Source organism: Syngnathoides biaculeatus, chromosome 20 (assembly GCF_019802595.1).
Source record: "Syngnathoides biaculeatus isolate LvHL_M chromosome 20, ASM1980259v1, whole genome shotgun sequence".
Classification (NCBI taxonomy): Eukaryota; Metazoa; Chordata; class Actinopteri; order Syngnathiformes; family Syngnathidae; genus Syngnathoides; species Syngnathoides biaculeatus.
In genome coordinates this window covers 1064708-1089597 of record NC_084659.1, presented here as the reverse complement: position 1 = coordinate 1089597, position 24890 = coordinate 1064708, and the positions used below count along the sequence as shown (strand labels likewise).

The window sequence follows — 24890 nt, the reverse complement described above, 5'->3', positions numbered from 1 at the left end:
AGTGGTTAGAGCACCGGTTTGGTAAACCAGGGGTTGTGGGTTCATATCCCACTGGGGCCTCCACTCCCTGAGAAGGGTTGCGTCAGGAAGGGCATCCGGCGTAAATGGGTCCATCTGAGATGATACTCTGTGGCGACCCCGAAAAGGACAAGCTGGAAGGAAAACAACAATTCACTTATTTGATATTGACATAAAACATTGGACAAAATATATGCATGCTCAAGAAAATGTTTATACTTTGGAGCAATTGGTAAATAACTAATTCCATTTCAAACGCACCTTTGTCATCAACAGAATTAAAAAGCACTGCCTGCCAGAGGACGTGTGGGACAAGGAATGTATCACACTATGAAGTATCAGTAGTCAGTCATATTTCACCCATCATAGCTGGTAGATGGATTCCCATCACCTTCAAAATGACAAATTTTCGAGAAATTAAAAAAAGGAAAAAAATACAGCAGACCTGATTTAACTGAATGAAAAAAGAAAAGAAAAAAAAAAAGAAAATAGCCAGTGGACTGGGACTGGGGGCTGCACACATGATCAAAGGAAGGTCACCAATTTTAATGTGCAAGTTTTGTAAATTGTATTATGGACTAAATATATCTAGTACATCTATAAATAAATGCTATTCTGTTTTCAAAATGTATACAATGTGATTGTTCAGTATTTAGGCCCATACGTTTACCTCCAAGAAATTCAAATACAAATTCAATTAAGTAAACTACTAGAAGTGAAACTAAATTGAATTCAGATTTGCGTCATGGCATGTAAGCGTGCTTTTATAGCGTGTATATCGTATCAATTAAAAAACGTTTTAATTTCTTGTTTTTGTAAATGATTGAAACGCATGAATTTGACAACAATTAGTTATGTCAAGTAAATAATACAGACATTTTTACAAGGTTCTGAACTCTCACCTCATAATTGTCTACCCTGTCTGCAACTGGGGTCAGTTGTTGGCGTTGGGTTGACATCCGAATTTGCCAGCTATGGAAAAGTTCGTTTTTGTTGCTTCCAGTTGTTTGACATGTTTTTGTTGTTTCGCGTGTACTTCCAATGCGTTGAAACCTCTTGAACCATAGTCAATAGTATTCTGACACCATATGCACTATACTTTACCAGGTCAATCGATTTTGCGAATGAAGTCGCTTAACAGAGTGGCAACTTCCTTCTTTCCAGCTGTATGGACGACTTCTCGTTCCATACAATCCCATTGGAACTTATTTTTGACGTCAATTTCTTTTACTCGAGAGGCATATTTCCTTGAGCACCGTTGACTTCAAAATGGCCCTATGAACCGCCCCATATACAACAAGCGTTTTCATTGGTCAGGAGGAACACATTCGACCAATCAACAGACGTGTATCTAATCTTCCACCTCCCTTGCAAAAGTCGGACTGACATTTGAATGAGTGTGGATTCTGGCATGGGTTACGGTCAGAATATTACAGAAAATTGGAGAAGATATATATTTTTTAACCAATGCAATTTAATAAGACAGAACTGCGCTGAGAAATCACATCTTATATAACTTGGTTGAGTTTCCAAAAACGGCTTTGTTTAAGTTCGTCGTGTATCGTTGCAACACACGAACAACAGCTAGCACCCCGAAATTATGTTCAATCACAAGTTTAACTGTGCACAAATGGGCAAATTTATGGATTGGGGTGGAGATTGTTGTCATCGTTATGCTAAGTGCCCATATTGCGTGTTTCATGTGGTGTGATAGCATAGAAAGTCGATGCAGTTTGCGCAGACAGATGAGAATCTGTGCACGGTAGCGTGAATGACACGGATGATGCGGGAATTCCCCAACTCGCCTGCTTCATCTGAATGCTCAAGGCTGGGACAGCTGAACTAGTCCAGGAAGAAATGTTGGCACCTCACAGAGAGGAAAGCCCCGCCCCTTGCTGAGTTTACAGCATTGATGAATGTGTCCAAATGTGTCATGCGGGCAAACTCAAGCGAAGAACGCAAGGCAAAACAATCTGCCATTTGGTGCATAGGGAGCATTAAAATTACACAAAAATATGGTGGGGAAGTTTTACATCCTTACAAGCCTCATGAATGAATTCAAGAAACATGGCTTCATGTTCTAAAAATGTCATCAATCTTCACCAAAATATATGCAGACATTTCTACTCAGGGCATCTTTATACTCTGAAAATCACCCGAAAAGTCACCCAATATTTAATTCCTGTATTTTCCAGACTATAAGTCACTCTGGAGTTTCAGTCACACCAGTTGAAAATGGATAATAAAGAAGGAAAAAAACATGAGTTTCGCTAGAGTCCAAGTCTCATTTTTGAGGGGAAATTTATTTAGTGTATGTGATGCAGGGAATGCACGGTGGCACGACTGAATAACGTTGGCCTCACAGGTCCGAGCACTGAGGTTAAAAACTCGGCCCCACCAGTGTGAATTTTCCATATTCTCCACGTGCCTACGTGGGTATCCTCCTATGTACCAAAAACATGCATTCATTTCAGACTCCAAATTTCCCCAGTGTGTTATTGTGATTGTTCCTGTTGTCTGTCTCTCTGCCCTGCGTTTGGCTGGCAACCACTTCAGGGTGTACCCTGCCTCCTGCCCGATGACAGCTGGGCGGCAGCTCAGAAAATGGATCGATCAATATATATTTTGAACTATCAGTCCAACCTTTTACGGATCAGATGAGCTCAAATCAGATCAGCTGCCGTTTAAGGACAAGAGACTTTTGTTATGGGTCGAGATAGAGTAATAAAAGTGCATACACAGAAATCAAGCATGTTAATTGTCAGTCAATCCCAGTAATTACTTTCATTTTACACATTTGCATTAAAAGCTTCCTGATCATGGCTTTTCCTACTGGGACACTTGTGTGTCTGAGCCTGATACTTAGAAGAAAATCTTTGCCCACAAACTGAGCACGAAAAAGGTTTTTCTCCAGTGTGGGTTCTTGTGTGTATTTTTAAATGTCTCTTTCGAGTGAAACTTTGACCACAAACTTCGCAGGAAAAAGGCTTCTCACCAGTGTGCATTCTTGTGTGTATTCTTAAGTCATTCTTGTCCGAGAATCTTTGGCCACAAACTGAGCAGGAAAAAGGCTTCTCACCAGTGTGCGTTCTCGTGTGTTTTTTTAAGTTTCCCATATGAGCGAATGTCTGATGACAAACGGAGCAGAAAAAAGGTTTCTCTCCAGTGTGCATTCTTGTGTGTGATTTTAAGTGTCCCTTATGAGTGAATCTCTGACCACAAACAGAGCAGAAAAAAGGTTTCTCTCCAGTGTGTGTTCTTGTGTGCACTTTTAACGTTCCCTTCTCAGCGAATCTTTTACCACAAACTGAGCAGGTAAAAGGTTTCTCGCCAGTGTGGATTCTCGTGTGGATTTTCAAGCTTCCCTTCCCAGCAAATCTTTTACCGCAAACTAAGCAGGAAAAAGGTTTCTCTCCAGTGTGGATTTTTGTGTGTATTTTTAAATCTCCCTTCCGAGGGAACCTTTGACCGCAAACTACGCAAGAAAAGGGTTTCTCACCAGTATGTCTTCTTGTGTGTATTTGTAAGGGTTCCTTCCGTGAGAATCTTTGACCGCAAATTGAGCAGGGAAAAGGTTTCTCACCAGTATGTGTTCTTGTGTGTATTTTTAAGTTTCCCTTTCGAGTGAATCTTTGACCACAAACTGAGCAGGAAAAAGGTATCTCTCCTGTGTGGGTTGTTGTGTGTATTTTTAAATCTTCCTTCCGAGTGAATCTGTGACCACAAACTGAGCAGAAAAAAGGTTTCTCACCAGTGTGTGTTCTTGTATGCACTTTTAACGTTCCCTTCTCAGCGAATCTTTTACCACACAGTGAGCAGGAAAAAGGTTTCTCTCCAGTGTGGATTCTTGTGTGGATTTTTAAGCTTCCCTTCTCAGCAAATCTTTGACCACAAACTGAGCAGGAAAACGGTTTCTCTCCAGTGTGGATTATTGTGTGTATTTTTAAGTCTTCCTTCCGAGTGAATCTCTGACCACAAACAGAGCAGAAAAAAGGTTTCTCTCCAGTGTGTGTTCTTGTGTGCACTTTTAACGTTCCCTTCTCAGAGAATCTTTTACCACAATCTGAGCAAGAAAAAGGTCTCTCTCCAGTATGGATTCTTGTGTGGATTTTTAAGTTTCCCTTTCGAGTGAATCTTTGACCACAAACTAAGCAGAAAAAAGGCTTCCCTCCTGTGTGTGTTGTTGTGTGTATTTCTAAATCTTCCTTCCAAGTGAAACTTTGACCACAAACTGAGCATGCCAAAGGTTTCTTCTCACCTGTGTGTAGTTTCATGTGTCGTTCCAAATTCCTCAAAGAGGCAAAAGCTTTCCTACATTGAGAACATTTCCAGCATTCGTTGAAAGTGTGACATGTCAAATCACCTTCTGACTGTTCATTATCTTGACCGTCTGTTCGTAATCCTACACTGTTGCACTCTCCATCACTTGAGTGGTTGCTGCTTGGAGGCTTCGCCCCTCGTCTCTCCTCATTTTGAGCTTCATCTTTACTCTTTAAATGGACACCAGTGGATGGAACCTGGATGATTTCATCCTGCTCTTCCTCTTTCAAGTATAATAATTCTTCCTCTTTGATGTGTTGAACCTTTTCCCCTTTTATGTGACAGGACACTGACTGGTGCCACTCTGGATAAAGATTTTCACTGATCTCTGCAAAACAAATGACAAACAGAAAATGGTCAAATCTAATTTGTTTGCTATATTTAACTGCAAATGTAACTGCACACTGTGGGAATAGAAATGGGCTGAAATTATTACTACGTAACTCACAATTACTGCTGATAGAGTGACTTATGTAGTGATGGAGTACAAATGGGGTTGGTTTTAGCCACCAGTAAAAAAGAAAAAATCCAGAATTGAAATGGGGAAGGAGTTTACACAGTCCATAATTTGTCTACAAATCTTTTTTTTTTTTTTTTGCTTAATACAATGAAATTATTTTCAACACCACCAACCAGTTTGGGCAATCATTAATTGCACTTGAAAACTTGTCCCCTTTTCAGTGCTACCTCTACTTACTAAAGTTTCTAATAATGAAAGATTCAGGATATGAAAATTCTTTCCAGAAAATTAGTTTCTCTAGTAACAAAAGAAGTTCAGGATAAGAAAGCGAAAAAATGGTACTAGATTCCATCCATCCATCCATCCATCCATCCATCCATCCATTTTTTTCACCTCTAATCCTCACGAAGATTGCGGAGATTGCTGGAGCCTATCCCAGCTGTCAACGGGCAGGAGGCGGGGTTCACCCTGAACTGGTTGCCAGCCAGATTGAGACAAACAGCCGCACTCACAATCACACCTCGGGGCAATTTAGAGTGTCCAATTAATGTTGCATGTTTTTGGAATGTGGGAGGAAACCGGAGTGGCCAGGGGAAACCAATGTAGGCACGGGGAGAACATGCAAACTCCACACAGGCAGGTCCGGGATTGAACCTGGGGCCTCAGAACTGTGAGGCCAACGCTTTACCAGCTGATCCACCATGCCGCCGGCGCTAGATTTCACCGAATGTAAACATCCTGTACTTGTACGTGTATCTTGGTTTGAAAGTGCCGCGATAGAGCAGCTCTCCCATTGACACCCATCAGAGAATCTTCCTGGCATCACATTGGCTAGGAGATATGTCAATCTTGAGCCATGATGCGTCTCCTGTCTCTTGGTTTGTGTGGCGCAATACAGCAGTTCCCCTATTGGCTATCATGTAGGATCTTCCGGCGTCACATCCCTCCATTTGGTAGGAGCGACTTTTATTTTTTGGGTGGGGGCGTGTGTACACGTTCTGTACAACTTCGTGGATTTTTTCTTCTATTTTCACCATGGGCCCCCAAAATTGATGGCCAGTGCCAGTGAGAAGAAGATGAGAGTTGTTTGGTCTATTAAAACAAAAGAAATCGTTCAGAAATATGAAAGAGACGTGTGCATGTGGCTTAGTGCTTGTGCTCTTTGACTTGAGCGGTTCGAAGTGGAGGTTGAACCTGACGTTGAGGAAACTTTCACTGAGAAAGGCAGAGGTCATCAACGGGTTGGTTCAGGAGCACCACAAGGATCTTTTGATGGAGACGTGAAAGGCTGGAGGCGATAAAACACACGACAGTGCAGGGGCAGTTTGCGGCGTAGAGAAAGACGTAGCCACTATCCCGTCAGACAGATGTGAAAGAATTCATTACTATTAAAAGTTATCACGTTTAAAGCATATTCACATTTTGGAGAAATTCCCCACTCAGATGTGTGGTTGAGACAGGAAAGCTGTCTGTTTTACACTTACTTAAGCAGAAGTGACTATGCTGACTTTTAGAAACTGGTAGAATAGCAGGAAACAGAGTAAGCACTTTCTTAGTGCAGCTGCATCTGCACATTGAAAGTTCCATTGTGTTGCATCCTGCTTTGCTTAAATAAAGGCAAACGAGGTACAAGAACACTTTGGCAGACGTGGGGAGCGCACTCAATGCGTGGCTCTGTTCTGCTGTCCCTCACGAGTGGAAAAAGACAAATCTTGGTTGGTGTGATTCACTTCCCATGGGCTTGTCTCAGCTGTTTTTGCAGGAACATCTCTGACAACAGAATAAAGGAAGGGTTGACAAAATTCCCTGACATTTCTGAATTTATTTAAAAGAATTATCCGGAAAATGTGTTTACTAGTCGGCCTGTCACCTCGTCTATAAAATGCGCTATACAAATAAAATTTGCTTTCCTTATCACTCACTTCAATGACGTTTGCCTTGACCTTTCTGATTATTAAAGACCATGAAAGGCAGTGTAACCCGAGGACTCCCCGTGTGCTTTTTCATTCATGACATATTTTTTTCATTTACATTTTTTTTAATTTACAGTATGTTTTTTAATTTCTTTTCTATGTTTGAAGGCCCTTAAACCCCTAACCAAACACTTTATAAACCTGAGACAGGCATTAATATTTTCTGACATTTCTCATAAACATTTTTTTTTAAAAATACACCACTGTAAAAGGTCAACCTGATTGAGCCCAAAACATTTATGTGAGAAATAAATATATAAACATACCACCATCCATTTTGTTCTGCTTTATCTAGGACCGGTATAATAGTTTTCCTCTAAAAAGAAAAATATACTGTGCTTTTTAGAAATTATGAATTTTTATTTAATGACCAAACTCTGAAGTTGGACACAAAAGAAATTATTAATAGTAACTGGCCATTCCTTTTCCTCCTGGTGCAGCTCTGCTGTAGTCTTTTTCTTGTGACACCTTGTTGCAGGTGTGTGTGTGTGTGTGTGTGTGGGTGCGTGCGTGCATGTGTGTGTGTGTGTGTGCGTGTGTGCGTGTGTGAGTGAAAAACAGCTATGGGTCGTTGTTGGTCCCCTTTGTTTTCTTCAGAGCGAGCATATTCTCATAAACAGACATGAAAGCTACAATTATGTTTGAGAACTGTGCGGGATGCGCCGGCTGGGCCCCGGTACTGAAGGTAGGTGACCACTCCTCCACGGGAGGTACAATAAGTAGATAAAGCAACCTGTTTTGATTCGAGATTTGTACAACTTTTCAAAAGCCTTTGTCAATATGTTCAATGGTTACATCTATTACAGCAAGGGTGCTCAATGCGTCGATCGCAATCAACTGGCACTTCTGGTCAATTGCGATGGCGTGCCGAGAAAAAAAAAATATGTCAGCCGTATTTTTCTGACCCTAAGCTCACCGTGCATGTGCAAACAACGACACTTAGGACAGGAAAACACGCTAGTTGGCGAGTTCCCCCTGATTTTAAGACCTCGCTTAACAAATCTTATCAAACATGATTATGGATACTGAAGTAAAGAAGACAAAAATGTGTCACTTTCTTTCGGAACGGGAGCTGCCAGTGTAGTGAAATGTGTGGCGGCATTTTCGAACTGTTTATGGAATACACTGACATTCCACTGAAAAGCAAGATGAGAATGAGAAAAGTGAACGAACTAAAATCCCAATTGCCCGCACAGTATGGGAGTAGATTAGTGCCACCAGGATTTGAATTTGAAATGTAAAGTGATCACATTTTCAATCGCTGCTACAATTCGCTGTCTGAAATTCAACTGGCTACAATTCGCTGTCTAAAATTCACTGTCCCATCAGGTAAAACACCCAGCCAATCGCAGTTACACTTTCTTAGTCACGTGATGTCACATACTAAGAAAGCGTAACAAAGCTGGGTGATCGGTTCTGACCTAAAGTAACCCTGCCAGGTGGCACAGACGGTGAATTTTAGACAGCGAATTGCAGCCAGTTGAATTATTAACATTGAAAAGTTACACTGAAATCCATCTATTGAAAATGTGATCACTTTACATTTCAAATTCAAATCCTGGTGGCACTAATTTACTTCCATTGCACAGCAGTCACTTTTCACACAATATAGTTAAACAGCGAAAGCCGCCACTGAAGCATCGTTCGAGGTTCGTCACATCATTGTTAATATCAAGAAGTCCTTCTAAGATGAAGAGATGGTAAAAGGGGCATAGCTGACTCGTTGTTCCGATCTTTTAAAAATAAGGCGGAAATATTATCTTCAATAAAATCTCTGCAGCTGTAAAGGCGCTGTGAAGCCATGGCTGATGTGTGGAAGGACATCGGAGACTGTGAGTGTTTCTCACTGCAGTTGGACGAATCCACTGACGTGAGTGACATAGCCCAGGTGTGCATTTTCATTCGTATGGTGTTTAGTGATCAACGTGAATTCAGATAGTTACAAAAAATGTTGACAGTCAATTATGTTGTGCTGTGGAATATTGGCTCATCTGTTTTTTTTTTTTTTTACACAAAGAATCCTCAATATACTAATAAATACGCTTTGTATTTTTGTACTGGATAGATCTTTGTGACTTGGTCATTCTATTTCATTATTGGTCATTCTAAAAAAAAAAAAAAAAAAAAAAAAAAAAAACAGATGTCGTCCCCTACCCCTCACCCGTCGATCGCGAGAGGCTGGCTGCTTGAAACGTAGATCTTGGGGTAAGAATGTCTGGGCTGCCCTCTATTACAATGTTCCCCTTGCTACAGCCTGGTTCACTTTACACGACCTTGCTATTCCACAGATTTTTTTTTTTTTTTGGGGGATCCTGTGTAATTTTTTTAGTGTAGCAGGCTTTTTTTTTTTTTACTGTGTATGAATGGACATAGCGTTCTGTATCCTGATTCGCTAAGGAAAGCCACGCTTTGTGTGGTGCATACCGAATGGCTAAAGGACTGTAGACAATTGTCAACTTTTTAAGTATTAAATTGCCGCGCAGGGGGATCCTCTGCGGCGTTTAGGCGTACTGCGCATTGTGCCAATAGTGTAAGCACTTATGGAACGCATCATGGTCTCTAAGGCAAAAGCCGAGAGTGAAGGGCCAGAACTCTTGGTCTGATTGTCCAATCACTGCCCAAAAAAAAGAGGGTGGGTACAGGGTGCCACAGAGAGAAAAAAATTATTCCACAACGTGAACTCACACATGAAAAGCATCATGGTCTCAAGCCAAGCAGAGACAGTGAAGGGCAGGCACCACTTCTTCTGATTGTCCAACTGTCATGAGCATGCGGCGACGGACCGGACCTAAATGCAGGACCAGGCAAACAGGCAAAACAAAACAAAACAAAATTGACTAGGGGAGGGCGTCGGGGACCCGGAGGAGGACACAAATCCCGACCCCAGTCTGTCAGGTTGCTGTACAGGCCACCCTAAGTGAGGAGCATGGCTTAGTAGTTCAGGAGGTCAGGTTGGATGCCAAGCACCAGGGTCCCTATGGGGCAACTCAAGCGGGCGTCCACAAGGTGGGGGGACTCCCAATGGCAGAGCAGGAACCAGACAGGAGCGGGTAACAGCTGAGGACGAAGCCCTGCCGAGGCGTGGTCAAGAGCCACCAGCTGCTGACGCTGGTAGAGGGCTGCGAGGCTAGGCCAAGAGGCCATTGTGAATCAAAGTCCGCCGAGACCAGGGCTAGAGGCCATTGTGGATCGAGGGCAACCAAGGCGTGGATGAGAGGAGGCCGTGAAGGTGTCGCCGCCAGGACAGGAGCAAGAGGTGGCCGACGGTGGGTCTCCGCTGAGATTGGCGGCCGTGGGTGGGTCTCTGCCGAGACAGGCGGCTGTGCATGGGTCTCCACCGAGACAGGCGGCCGTGGATCAGTCCCCGCCAGGACAGGCCACTGTGCATGAGTCGCTGCTGAGACAAGTGGCCGTGGATGAGTTGCCTCCAAGACAGGCGGCCGAGGATGGGTCGCCACCGAGGCCTGAGCAAGAGGTGGCCTGGGGTTTGTCAACACCGAGGCATGAGCAAGAAGTGGCTTGGGGTTGCCCACCACTGAGGCGTGGGCAAGAGTCTGCTGTGGAACGGTTGCCGGTGTTACGTTGGCGAGTTGGCTGTGGCTCGGTTGCCGGCAAGATGTGGACGAGAGTCGGTTGAAGCTCGGACGCCTCCTCTCGCCATCAAGCGGGGCCCCCGGATAGATGGCTAAACGGGTGCCCCAAAAAATGTCAGAGAAGAGGACATGGGCACACAGGATTTAGGCATACGGGAGCTGGAAATGGGGGAAGGCGAAATAAATTGACTGGGACTAAAAACAGGGAAGGAAAAACCCAAATAAGTCTCCGATTCAGAATCATGCAGGCCATCATACAGGTCCAGGTCCTCCTCAAAATCTGAGTCGAGCAAAATGTGGTGGTGAGCGGGTCGTGCATGGGAAATAATCATGACACATGGGTGGTGCAGCTGGCTAGGTAGGAGAGGCCAAAAAAAAACAGAGCCTTGTTGGAAGAAAACACAATGAACTGGCCAATGCAAGAGACAAACACAAGGCTTAAAGTGTATGGAATGTCTAATTTCTAATGCAAATTATCTTATCTATATGAAAATATGTGTTCAACTGTCCCCTAAAATGCATAACCTTTTCAATGTTTTAACCAAAAAATACAAGTGTTTATGAATTAAAGTCCGCAAACTTTGACCTAGTGTCCTTTGTGTGAAAAACGTGTGTGGATGACCTCTGACGTCACTACAGGTAAACACATCGTACTGCAGATAGTGTCTCATACAAGCACAGGAAGATCCATCACGCTGTACAATGAATGGCCGGGTGGTCACGTACCTATTTACTACATACACAGCATTTGCATAATTTTAAAACAAGACTGAAAACTTCGCACAGTGGTACCTTGGTTTTTCGAACGTCTCTGTTTTCGTACAAATTTGTTTTCGAATGAAAATTTCGAGATTTTTTTTCCCTTTTGTTTTCGAACAAAAATTGGTACTCGAATGCCCCCAACAAAACCCAGAAATAACTAAACACACGGCCAGACCAGCTGACCCACAATGTGCTTTGTTGTGAATTCCCATCCCGCCGAAAAAATCCTGGAAATAACCAAACACGTGCAGCCAGACGAGCTGACACACCCACAACGCGCTTTGTTATTGTCAATTCGAACGAACCCCCGAAAAAAAGAAAATCTCTCTTGTTCGTCTCCCATAGCAGGTGTGATATCTGCAAATGACGTAGCAGGCCATATGTCCGCCACTGGAATGTCGAGTGAGAATTCCGCAACTTTGCGCATTAATGACACGTTCTCCGCCCATTTTTTTTTCTCTTATAGACATTGAGGTGAATAACATTATATGTAATTTTCATAACAATATCTTTTTTAAAATGTATATATGGCTGTCAGTTGACCTTTCCACTGACGTGAAAATCACATTTTAAAATAGGTATTGTTATGAAAACTACAAATAATATTAATCACTTTAATAACAGTTAATAACAGGCCCAAGTTAGCCTAGCCTAGCACGCTAATAACCATACCTAATCCCTTACATCCATATATCCTTTGAATCGTCAAATCCATTATATTTTCACACAGATAATATGTGATTTGTGTACCTTATGTGCTGACTGTGTTCGACAGCTTTTATCTGACTTTAACTTTAACATTGATTAGGTAGTATGTAAATTGTGTATTTTATGTGTTGACTTTGTATTTTTGATTGCTTTTATCTGACTTTAACTTTAACATAGACTAGGTACTGTGTGAATTGTGCATCTTGTGTGCTGACTTTGTTTATTTGATTCCTTGTTTTGACTATCTGCAGCCCAAAGGGTGCCACAATGGACCTTTCCGACATGTCAATCACTCGTACAATAACAGCCAATCAGATAACCGCAATGTTTTAACCCCTGGCTTGTACTGCCCCTCCCGCAGCCACGTCCCACAAACAACACTGTTTGTCGGTAGCGTGCGTTTTGAAAAGTTAATGCTAGAAAGAAAATTACCCTCAGGTGCACTTTGGTAACATGCAATTCTGATGAAAGATATCCTGCTAGGTTACAAGGGGCCCAGTTGATTAATTGTCCAAAGCCTAAAAGACAGTTGGCGAAGTGTCTCTGATGGATGAAAGCTTGGGAAAGACCTCACGTACAACTCAGTGTGAAAAGTATCAACAAACACAAGGCTGTATCTTCAGAGACAAGTGGGGGAGAAGTATCTTCTGAGTTTGATTTCATTATTATCAGTGCTTTATACATTGCAGGAGAACAACTTTCACTTTGTTAGTGTATCACTGACCTGCTGAATGAAGTGTGTCATGTTTTATGCCGACGAGTCGGGTTCATGATACGTAAATGCGCCATGTCATGCAAGAGAAATGTCCATTTCCCTATTTGTATCACATCGGACTTTTAAGACATAGCACTGGGTTCCATTACAAGCGAAGTCAAATGAATACACACACTTACTTATAAAGACTATAATGATATTACTCGTGATCTTTTCCAAGTAAAAACTACTCACCCTGCTTTACATGCAAGTTCATGAGGCGTCAGACTTTTTTTGCATCGATCGCCAACGTTTAGCTGTAACTCTGACATTGCATCCTGCTCCGTCCAAAATCTTAATTCTGTGTACATATCCTTGCGTGGAATAGTTGAGACCACTCTGTAGAACTTTCTTGGACAAGTCCGATGCATTTGACAAAAAACATACCCCAATATTATATGGAATAGGCAATAGAGGACCCAGTTCAAACCTATTATGTTCAGTCGCCATTTTGGAAGATTGTGGGGCATGGCAACTGTAACTAAGGGGGGCGGAGCTGAAGATCGCCAATCGGAAAAGTCCATTCGTGTGCATCCTGTAGGCCAGTCCCAAGCACGGATAAATGCAGAGGGTTCCAACAGGAAGGGCATCCGGCGTAAAACTGTGCCAAACATATATGAGCATTCATCAAAGGATTTCCGTAAGGGTAGGTCGTGGCCCGGGCTCACAGTGCCCGCCCCCGGCACTGTTAATCTGCAAGGCGTAGGTAGAAATTCAGATAATGTAGGTCAAAGACAAAAAAAAGAGGAAGAAAGCGACTTAATCGGCAGAAGAAGAAGAGGACAGTCCCTCTGTCCAACTGTGTGTAGGGACTTTGAATGTTGGGACTATGACAGGAAAAGCTCAGGAGTTAGTTGACATGATGATTAGGAGAAAGGTTGATATATTGTCCATCCAAGAGAGCAGGTAGAAAGGGAGTAAGGCCAGAAGCTTAGGAGCAGATGGGAAGAGAAATGGAGTAGGGTTATTTTAAAGGAAGAGCTGGCTAAGAATGTCTTGGAGGTGAAAAGAGTATCAGATGGAGAGATAAGGCTGAAATTTGAAATTGAGGGTATTGTGTATAATGTGATTAGCGGCTATGCCCCACAAGTGGGATGTGACATTGAGTTGAAAGAGAAATTTTGGAAGGAATTAGACAAAGTAGTTGTGAGCATCCCAGAGACAGAGAGAGAGTTGTGATTAGTGCCGATTTCAATGGACATGTTGGCGAAGGAAACAGGAGCGATGAAGAAGTGATGGGTAAGTACAGCATACAGCAGAGGAACTTCGAGGGTCAGATGGTGGTGGTCGCAAAAAGGATGGAATTGGCAGTGGTGAACACTTGTTTCCAGAAGAGACGGGAACATAGAGTGACCTACAAGCGCGGAGGTAGTAGCACGCAGGTGGATTATATTTTGCGCAGACGATGTAATCTGAAGGAGGTTACTGATTGTAAAATAGTGGTGGCAGAGAGTGGAGCTCGACAGCATAGGATGGTGGTGTGTAGGATGACTCTTGTAGCAGGTAGGAAGATCAAGAAGACAAAAGGTAGAGAAGAGAATCAGGTGGTGGAAGTTGAGGAAGGACAAATGTGTGTGTGGCCTTTCGGAAAGAGTTAAGACAGGCTCTACATGGACAGGAAGAGCTCCCAGAAAACTGGAATACTACTGCCAAGGTACTCAGAGAGGCAGGCAGGAGAGTACTTGGAGTGCCTTCTGGTAGGAAAAGGGAGAAGGGGACTTCGTGGTAGAACCCCAAAATATAGGAAGTCATCCAAGGAAAGAGATTAGCAAAGAAGGAGTGGGACATGGAGAGGACTGAGGAGAGGAGGAAGGAATACATTGAGATGTGACGTTGGGAAAAGGTAGAGGTGGTGAAGGCTAAACAAGAGGCATATGACGACATGTACCCAGGATTGGATACGAAAGAGGGAAAAAAAGGATCTCTACAGGTTGGCCAGACATAGGAATAGAGATGGGAAGGATGTGCAGCAGGTAAGGGTGATTAAGGACGGAGATGGAAATGTGTTGACTGGTGCCAGTAGTGTACTAAATAGATGGAAAGAATACTTTGAGAAGTTAATGCATGAAGAGAATGGGAGAGAAGGTAGAGTTGAAGTGGCAAGTGTGAATGACCAGGAAGTGGCAATTATTAGTCAGGGGGAAGTTAGAAAGGCACTGAACTGAATGAAAAATGGAAAGACAGTTGATCCTGATGACATACCAGTGGAGGTATGGAAGAAACTTGGAGAGGTGGCTGTGGAGTTTTTGACCAACTTATTCAATAGAATACTAGCAGGAGAGACGATGCCAGAAAAATGGCGGAAAGGTGTCCCAGTCCCAATTTTTAAGAATAAAGGTGATGTTCAGAACTGCGGAAACTACAGAGGAATAAAGATGATGAGCCACACAATGAAGTTATGGGAAAGAGTAGTGGAGGCTAGACTCAGGATAGAAGTAATTATCTGCGAGCAACAGTATGGTTTAATGGCTAGAGAGAGTACCACAGATACACCATTTGCCTTGAGGATGCTTGTGGAAAGGTATAGAAAAGGTCAGAAGGAGCTACATTGTATCTTTGTAGACCTAGAGAAAGCCTATGAAAAAGTACCAAGCGAGGAACTGTGGTACTTCATGTGCAAGTCTGGTGTGGCGGAGAAATATATTACTATAGTACAGTACCTCAAGACTGCCAAAAGACTATATGCCCGATAAGCCAGGTTCGCACTCTTCTTTACTCATTTCTGATTCACGATGTCCTTCCGACCGGGGACCAAAAACGGCAAGCCCGGTGCTCTATCAGCATCATTCTTCAGCTCGTTCCCCAGCTCGTTCCCCCTCGTATATCTAAAGGACATACAAGAATACGTCATTGCATCCCTGGTTTGTGCGGCCAACAAACCCTCTCAACAGCGGCCTGTTGGGGAGCTACGTCTCTTGTCCGTTCCTTAATGCCCATGGTCCCATATATGCCTGGATTTTGTGACTGGTCTCCCGTGCTCGCAGGGTCACACTGCAGTCCTCTCGGTGGTGGACCGGTTCTCAAAAATGGTCCACTTCATTCCACTGCCGAAGAGTCCCTCCACCACACAGACAGCCGTTACCACGGCTTGCCCAACGACGTGGTGTCGGTTAGGGGCCCTCAATTTATCTCCCGGTTCTGGAGGGAGTTCTGTTCCCTTTCTGAGGTCACGGCAAGTCTGACCTCAGGCCAGCATCCGGAGTCCAACGGCCAGACCGAACGGGTCAACCAAGACTTAGAGACCGGACTTCGATGCCTGGCCTGTCGTGACCACAGCACCTGGAGTCGGCAACTTTGCTGGGTGGAATACGCTCACAACTCTCTTCCCTTGGCATCGAGAGGTCTGGCCCCCTTCCATGTTGTCCATGGCTACCCCCCTTCTCTCTTCCCGTCTGTTGGTGCTGTGTCCCAGATGCTGTGTGCATCAGCAATAGTAAGACATTGTATGTGAACCTGGGAGCTAGCTAGAAGGATGCACTGACAAGGCCCAGGCGGACCACAAAAGGAGGAAGGCACCGACCTATAAAGTGGGCCAGCGTATCTGGCTGTCGACAAGAGGCCTCCCACTCCGGATGGAGTCCTGCAAGCAGGCTCCCACGTTCATTGGCCCGTTCCCAATCACTAAGGTGATTAACCCGGTCACGGTTTCTCTGAAGCTCCCCAGATCAATGCGAGTCCACCCAACGTTACATGTGAGCCTGCTCAAACCGGCTCGGCCATCACCGTTGGTCTCTCCGGCTGATCCCCCAGCGCCCCACCGCATGGTTGATGGAGGCCTAGTCTACTCTGTGCACCATCTTTTGATGTCCCGCCGCCGGTATTCAGTATCTGGTGGACTGGGAGGGTTACGGTCCCGAGGAACATTCATGGATCCCATCCCGGTTCGTGGTCGATCCCAAACTCTTCGGGGACTTTCACGCCTCCCACCCTGAGGTGCCTGGGCCGTCTGATGCTGGCCATTAGGATGGAGGGTGTGGGGGGTATTATCATGGTCCTGCCGGTCCTTGTCCTGACTGTGCCAGTCCCTCACATGGCACACACTGGCAGCAATCAGTGAGAGGCACACCTGCGCCTCATTCCCCGTAATTACGACTGATACAAATAGGAGTCTTTGTACGATCTGCCCTTTGGCAGATTGTTGCCTCATGACTCGTTCCTGTGCTCGCTTGATTCTGTTCCTCATTTCCTGTGTACTGACCCCTGCCTGCCCACTGACCTGCCTCTCACGCCTGACGACTTTGTTACTGCTGCTTCCGTGGACTGCCTGCTTAATCCCCGACATTGGACTGAATAAAAAAAGTTTCCCGGACCGCCTCTACATCTCCCGAGTTGTGCATTTGGGTCCCACCCCGTGTTCTGATCATAACGTGCACCTGCTCTGTGATAGTCTCAAGTTCTGTTTAAAGTGCAGAAAGCATCATGAAGACTAAGGACCACACCAGGCAGGTCCGAGATACTGTTGTGGATAAGTTTAAAGCCGGATTTGCATACAAAAAGATTTCCCAAGCTTTAAACATCTCAAGGAACACTGTGCAAGCAATCATATTGAAATGGAAGGAGTATCAGACCACTGCAAATCTAACAAGTCCGGGCCGTCCCTCTAAACTTTCACCTCGAACAAGGAGAAGACTGATCAGAAATGCAGCCAAGAGGCCCATGATCACTCTGGATGAACTGCAGAGATCCACAGCTGAGGTGGGAGAGTCTGTCCAGAGGACAACAATCAGTCGTACATTGCACAAATGTGGCCTTTATGGAAGAGTGGCAAGAATAAAGACATTTCTCAAAGATATCCATAAAAAGTCTCATTTAAAGTTTGCCACAATCCACCTGGGAGACACACCAAACATGTGGAAGAAGGTGCTCTGGTCAGATGAAACCAAAATCCAACTTTTTGGCCACAATGCAAAGCGATATGTTTGGCGTAAAAGCAACACACATGATCCCCACTGTCAAACATGGTGGTGGCAGTGACTCATTTGAGAACAATTTGGATTTAAAAATTAATAAATAAATAAACCATTTGTCAGAGATGCAATATGCTTCCGTGTACAGAGTTGATGACTCTCTGTCCTAATTTTTTTTTCCAATGATAGTTAATGCAGGCAGTGTGTGGGGAAATGTAAGCTTCTGCTTACAGATGTGAAATGCTCCCCGCTGCCTCATGAGTGCCATCATGTGGTAGCTTACAAACCTGCTCAAACACATACTGGTGTTAATGCTGACAGTGCAATGACTGTTTTTAAATTTGCTTTATTGGACAAGTCACACAACATGACCAAATGTCTGAACCATATTGTAAGGCACCCTTTCTAATGTGGTACCTTGCTTATTTAGACAAGAATTTAAGACCTTTACGATTGTGAAACTAAAACTATGGTATATTTAAAAAAAAAAAACATGGGAGCGCAAAATCTGCAAATATGTAGGACAGTGAATGGTGAATCGTAAATGGGCAAGGGCACACTGTGTATGTGTGTGCACGTATATATACATTTCCAAGCTACTTATCCTCACAGGGATTGTGGGAGTCCCAGATCTTACCCCAGCTAACTTTGGGCGAAGTTAATCTGTTAATAATGTTACGTAAAATCCATCATCAAACGGGGACCGTGAAAAAGAACATCATTCAAATTAGAACGCATGCAACAAGTGAAGCAACCTGCTCTGCGTAGGACAATTCGAGGCTGCAGATTGAACACAGCGTCCAGTAGTTGGTGTTGTGGCCTCTCCTCCTTTTTTGGTCCACAAACTTCTTCCTTGAACACTCCGGTCGTTCTTGCACACATTTTCACACGACGATCACCACTTTTTCTGCGCTACATAAGAGCGATGAGAACACCAAATGAAAATTAGACATCTTAATTCTATGAAGATTCCAATTTATCATGATGCTGCCGCTCCAGCCCGGGCTGTGCGGGTGCCAGCGCGGTTGTGCTGATTGGGAGGCGCACACCTGCGCCTCATGCGGGCTGATTATCCGGTGTATTTATATGACCGCGATGACGACTGGTCGGCGCCATTTCGTTGAGCTTCATGTCCCGTTCGAGTACTCCCGTATCCCTGATCGACAGCCCGTGTGTGCCGACCTTCGCCTGTTCTCCGACCAACCTCGTAAGCCTGACTCCTTTGGCACTTCTGCCTGCTTTGATTGTTCTCCTATGTACCGACTCCTGCCTGCCCGCTCACCTGCTCTCTTCGCCCGACATCCCAATTACCGCTGCTGCACCTGACTGCCTGCCCGATTCCCGACCACAAAGTAATAAACTTTCTCCCCGAACTACCTTGCATCGTCAGAGTCCTGCATTTGGGTCCTACTCCCGTTCCGATGGGACATGACACAATTTGGAAATTGTGCGTTAGGCTATGTTGTGGTTCCAATTTCCTACATCCTACATTTCTCTAAATCTGGTCTATATTTATTTTTTTTTTAACCAAAATATCTTTACCCCGTCTCCAGCCCGTGGTGGTGCCATTTTCTTGTCAGTTCTGGTTAATTCATGCTCTCTCATGCATAACGTGATCAAAATTCATGATAGTGTTTCCCATTGCAAAACACCGGAATATCAGCAGAGATGATAAATAAACTTGATTTTGTCACGAATGAAGTGGAGTGTAGGATCCAGATGCAGGAAGTTGAGGCATAAGCGTGGATTTAAGGAAGGTTTATAGCACACGTGCACCTACGTCAACGAAATCACATGACAGGCCATATTGCCGGTCAAACAAAGCATTGTTCAATGCTAAGTTGGTTTGAGCCGAAACGAATATATGTCTTATAGCACAACTCCCAGAGTTTTGTCAGATACCGTTAGACATTTAGAAGGTGGTCATGAATGAAGATACGTGGAAAAATTAGACATACTTAGCATAGAGGACCCATATTTAATGGCGAAGTCGATGTTTTCATCAATAAGAAATTGGACTATTAATTCGCTTCTGCTTGTATTGGACAACAGGATATAGACATGTAGGTGGTAAGTAAGTCGTCGAGATTTACACGGAGAATTCTTAAAGCGTATAAAAGTCTGGACACAGACAAATACTCTTTGTTGCTGGATCTGTTCTCAATCAGGAATAAATCCCACATAGGTTTGGGTTGATTGCTGATGAACGCCGAAGCGTATTCGGCGTATTAACCTTTGCCAAAATCCACCGATCTTTTCAGATGGTATTCAGTACAAATACCAATATTTAATAAATGACCCCTGGTTTTGCACAAACTCGCATTCATTAACTATGGTTGGAAAAAAAAAAAAAAGAGGACGGAGTCGTCTCCACGGAACATACACGGAAGCATTTGCTGCCACACTTTAAAGAGAAAAAGAGAAAACAGAACAGGTCTCTTTCTTTTACTCTGAGACAGATTGTGATAGATAAGATAATTAGATTGCATGAATAAAAGAAGGATGCATTATTTATTGTAAATAAATATTTTAAGCAATTACATCCAAAAGTGTATGTAGTAAATGAACACGTCATTTTGTCATTGCTTCATCGTGTGATCGGATCTTTTCGCCACCAGAAATTCGGATCGTGTTAAACTGAGATTTTAGGAGAAGCCCCACACAGGGAAGAGGAGAACATGCAAACACTACACTGGCGGGGCAGGCATTTGAACCCCAGTCCGAAGAACTGTGTACAAACCAATCGTCCACCAATCCGCCGGATTCAGAATCCAGGTTACGGGGATAACGACGACTCCGAAAATGGAGAATATTCTTCTCCAGAACAACGCCGAGGGAATTTAGTTGGCGTGTTTTTAAAGCACACTTAAGTGTCAGTTTTGTCATTCCTTACTTGTCGGTGGGGGAAAGAAGATGACTTTACTTTCACAAACGCGTCTCGTTGTTAACAAGCTAAACTATGCCGAGAAACTTCAACGTGCACGAAACGACTCCAACCGGACACGAAGATTGCACGAATTATGTTTTTGTCCATGAAAGTAGTGATCAAAGGCGTCCCACGTCGATAATTCGCAACATTCGGTCCCAGATTTACTCAGATTTAGTGCGACAATCCTACCGCAGTGCGAGAAGACAAAGAAGCAAAAGAAAAAGCAATATTACCCAGGATCCCCTGCGGCAGTAATATTTAAAGCGACACACCACCAACTCCACCCTACTGAAGTCAAGCCAGCTGCCCCTTTTCAATATAAAATCCAATCTTCGGCGTCACAACAAATAGAGCATCAGTTGGTGTGGCTTTCTCTAAATCGAATGAAACACTTTCACCATTTAACGTGTCGCAACCTTCCTATTTTTTAGACTGATAAATAAAATGTTCTTCCTTCCTTTTTCCTTAATGTGACGCATCTAAAAATGAACACCGTGCCGCTTTTTCGAGACAAATACTAATTTGGAAGTGGGACACAAGCGTTCAATCTTACAAGGTGGCTGGCTCTGAAAATGACCGAATCCATTTCTTAATAACACCATCATGTCACATAAATCCATCCATCCATTTTCTGAGCTGCTGGTCCTCACATGGGCAGTTGGAGTGCTGTAGCCTCTCCCAGCTGTGAACGGGCAGGAGGCAGGGTACACCTTGAACTGGTTGCCAGCCAATCGCAGGGCACATAGAGACATGCAACAGTCGCACTCACCATCACACCGAGGGGCAATGTAAAGTGTCCAATTGATGTTGCATGTTTTTAGAATGAGGGGGGAAACCTGACGACCCTGAGAAAAAACACATAGGCACAGGGAGAACATCCAAACTCCACACAGGTGGGCCCCGGATTGAACCCTGGACTGAGGCCAACTCTTAACAGCTGCACCGCCGTGTCATCCTGTCACAAAATTAATCTGGAAAAATGCAATACATATAGATCTACGTATGTCTGGCATTAAAAGGAGAGACAGGTGCTCATCATATTGAAGGAGGAATGTTATTGCTACCAATGTAAAAAAAAAAAAAAGAAAAAAAAAACAGTATCGTTTCCAATACGGCACTTCCACACGTACCGGTCAGGGCAAAACATTGCTTGGGGCACTATTTTACGTCAACGTTGACATCTTTTGACATATTTACAATTGTCCATTGTTAAAAGTCATAACATCAAATTTAATTGGAATACGTTAGGGTTAGCTTTTTTTTCGTGTCGATTTTGTTGTCAAAACCTTGGAGGTGGTCGCAAAGATGCAACTTTTCACTGGTTACTGTACTTCAGCGTGACCGTTCATAATTAATTATTATATATTTATCGCAACGTTATCCATAACAATAATGTATGTATGTTTACAATGCTTTTTGCCCTGACCGGAAGTCAGAGCCTGTTGACCATACCAGAACCAATCATCGATACAAAGTGCGCAGTCCAGTTTTTGATTCTTTGTCATTGTATACAACACACCACTTTATCCCTGCCGTGACCCAGACTTGAACGAGGGTTTCTGCAAACCAGGATGTGATCACATCTTGGTGAAAACTGCCACGAAAGTTGACTGTCTCAAGCTTGTACACTGCAGCAAGAACGGATGCTGAGCTACACCCGACAGGTTTAAGGATAGTCAGCATTAGTCCATGGTGGTCTCGTGGTTAAGGTTCCTATCCCAGTCAGGCTGCGTAAATTCTTGACCCTGTTTGGTCAAGTGCTGTTCAACGTTGATAATGCTGTGAGTTGACACAGCTTTGTTCCCTTTAATGGAGCCCGATTTGGGTGTAAAGGATCATGGGTAATACAAGTCATAGGTGTCAAGGTTCTGTTTTTACGCTTGTTTCTACGTTGTCGTTTTTTTTTTTGTTTGTTTGTTTTAATCCTGACCTTTATTTGCAAATACAATATCAGATCTTGACCAAACCTCTTTTAGTGGCCCACAGATCTGGGAATGTCGTATAAAACTAATAATATTTTATTTTAAATATATATAATTTTAAAATAGCAGTTATGTATATAGATTTAAAATAAACTTCAATTTTTAATGCATATCAAGATTCGAATGAACATTGCTGGTTTACCAATCCTGGCATAGTTAGTTACTCTCAGCAGTGAAATGGTTGGATTGTAACAGAGGTCTTATTTAATCGTATTATTTTAAACTCGGAGCATGAACGTCCTTGTAGGGCTAAAACTTGCTTTTATTTTGAAGGGACGCCTGGTTCGAGTCGGTGGTCCGTCGTTCAAATATTTCCGGGCTTTTTCCTTCTGGCAAGGCGGAAAGAGTTTTGATGGGCTTCAGTAAATATTTCTGTATTTGAACCGAATGTTGTGAATCGTCGACATTGCGATGTACCTGATCACTAATTTAGTGGATTAAAACATCATCCGTGGAATCTTCGTTTCCGGTTGGGGTCGTTTCGTGCACATTGAATATTGTCGGTCTTGTTCAGCCTAGCTTGCTAACAAAGAGAGACGATCGACATTACGCGAAGCAGAGATCAAGTGTCAGGTAAAGTCTTTTTTTCCGCTACCTACTAATAACATTTGACAAAAGTGACACGTACTGTTTAAAACTCTATCACTAATGACTCAAATCTGTCGTTTTTGTATGGGTCGTTGTTATTATTTTCGTAATCTGTATTCTGAATTACGCCGTAACGGTGGACGACTGGTTTGCTCGTCAGACACACAGTTCTGAGGACTGGGGCTAATAATTCCGGGCCATGCCAGTGTAGAGTTTGCATGTTCTCTCCGTGGCTGTGTGCGTTTTCTGCGGGCACTCTGGTTTCCTTTTCAAAATGTTTGAGGCCGATCACCAAGTTAAAAAAAAAAAAAAAAAATCGATGAGAAGATGAAGCACTGAGTTCTTGCAATTTAAATTACTTTTTCATTTCCTATATATACTTGTGTACTCAATTACTATATATATATACGATTAAAAACGCATCTTTGGTCATTTATTTGTGCTTGTGAGGCCAAGTGACTGACGGAACAAATTAATGGTTGGACCGCCAAGTATTAAAAAAATAAACAACAACATTCAAATCATGTATTTTAGGTACCAAATCATTCCTTGGACTGTGGGTAATAACAAAATAACTTTTTTTCATTATCAGTGAATAGGTTTCCAATTATGCCATCTTGTGTGTCATAGGGGTCAGAGAAGACAGGTGATGGGTGAAGCATGAAGTTTTTTCTATCGTTAATTTATCCGATTGGTCTAAGGACTGTAGTGACGTCATTGGAAACCAATCCATTAATATTGTTGGTCTTTGCTTTTTTGCAAAAACATGAAAAAAAAATGGTCCGAGCTTGTTTAATGCTATAAAATGAGTATTCTGTTTGTTTCGTGTTTTAACTTTTCATTCAGGTCAGACATTAATACATCAGATGATGAATTATTCCATCGCTATATGAAATATTATTCAAAATCCAACAAGAAATGGGTTACATGTGAATTTTCCCGAAGTTCGCCCATGAACATTTAGCAAAAAATAGACTTTCTTAAAGGGGAAATCCAGTGCTTTGCATGAAAAATGTATCAATTGGTCATGATTTATTCTCATCTGATGAAGAAATAGATGTATCGGTTAATCGGAAAGACGGAGGAATACTTCCATAGAGATTTGAACCTGTGGGCTGTGATTACTGTTGAATAATCGGGTGGTTCTTCGGGCGGAATAACTCGGAGTCTGACTAATCGGAGGCCTACGCGTGACATAAGTGCATAAACAGAGGCCCACAAGAGTACCGGGTCGGCAGCTGCGGATGGTTCTTTGGACGTGAATGATGGAAAGTATGACAAGCGAGCTCTGGCGGCGGCCACGAGCGAGCTTCCATGCGGCGGAGGCCGTTAGCCCCAGATGCCGAAACGAGGCTAAAGGCCTCCGCCACCACCGAAGCTCAGCTAAAGGCCTCCGCCGGAGCTCACTCGTCAGACTCTGCGTCATTCCTGTCCAAAGAACCATCCGCGGCTGCTGGCCCAGAGCTCCCGGGGGCTTTGTTTACGCACTTATGTCGTGCGTAGGCCTCCGACTATTCAGACTCGGCGTCATTCCGCCCAAAGAACCATCCAAATATTCAACATAAATTACATCCACAGGTTCAAATCTGTATGGAAGTATTCCTCCTCCTTCCTGATCAACCGATACTGCTATTTTTTCATCAGATGAGGATAAATTAGAGAAATCAGCGCTGGGCATAATGGTGTCCCATGTAATCCAGTGTTTGGAACGGCACGATACACGTCACATATGCCCACGTAAATCGTGTGACTCCCGAAAATGGCAGCGCCCCGGTTTTTTAAACTTAGGGAACGTCTACAACTTTATGGGAAGGTCCACAACTTGCTTTAGTCCTTAATTTCAAGACTGTTGACCACGAGATGAAAGTCACCAACTGTTTGTCCAAATGTCAGTCC

The 24890-nt window shown here is 43.4% G+C and overlaps 1 protein-coding gene across 1 annotated transcript; it reads right to left on the bottom strand.

The window, feature by feature from the left end:
- Positions 1-186: 186 nt before the first annotated feature.
- On the bottom strand, positions 187-21302 carry LOC133493821 (zinc finger protein OZF-like). The gene is made up of 4 exons (XM_061807719.1): positions 21075-21302; positions 18251-18407; positions 3770-4666; positions 187-409 (listed from the first exon to the last, which is right to left on the bottom strand). The coding sequence occupies exons 1-4, from the start codon at positions 21300-21302 to the stop codon at positions 375-377; spliced, it is 1317 nt and encodes a 438-aa protein (XP_061663703.1). The 3' UTR covers positions 187-374.
- Positions 21303-24890: the final 3588 nt, after the last annotated feature.

What these genes read in the sequence shown, in the direction of transcription:
- LOC133493821 (XM_061807719.1), bottom strand. Translation starts at nt 21,302, where the DNA reads ATGTTCTCCCTGTGCCTATGTGTTTTTTCTCAGGGTCGTCAGGTTTCC. An exon ending in AATTGTCCTACGCAGAGCAG is followed by an intron (nt 4,667 to 18,250) that starts GTTGCTTCACTT and finishes TTTGTTTTGCAG; the next exon opens with AGATCAGTGAAAATCTTTAT. An exon ending in GCATACAAGAACACACACTG is followed by an intron (nt 410 to 3,769) that starts GTGAGAAACCTT and finishes GTCATTTTGAAG; the next exon opens with GTGATGGGAATCCATCTACC.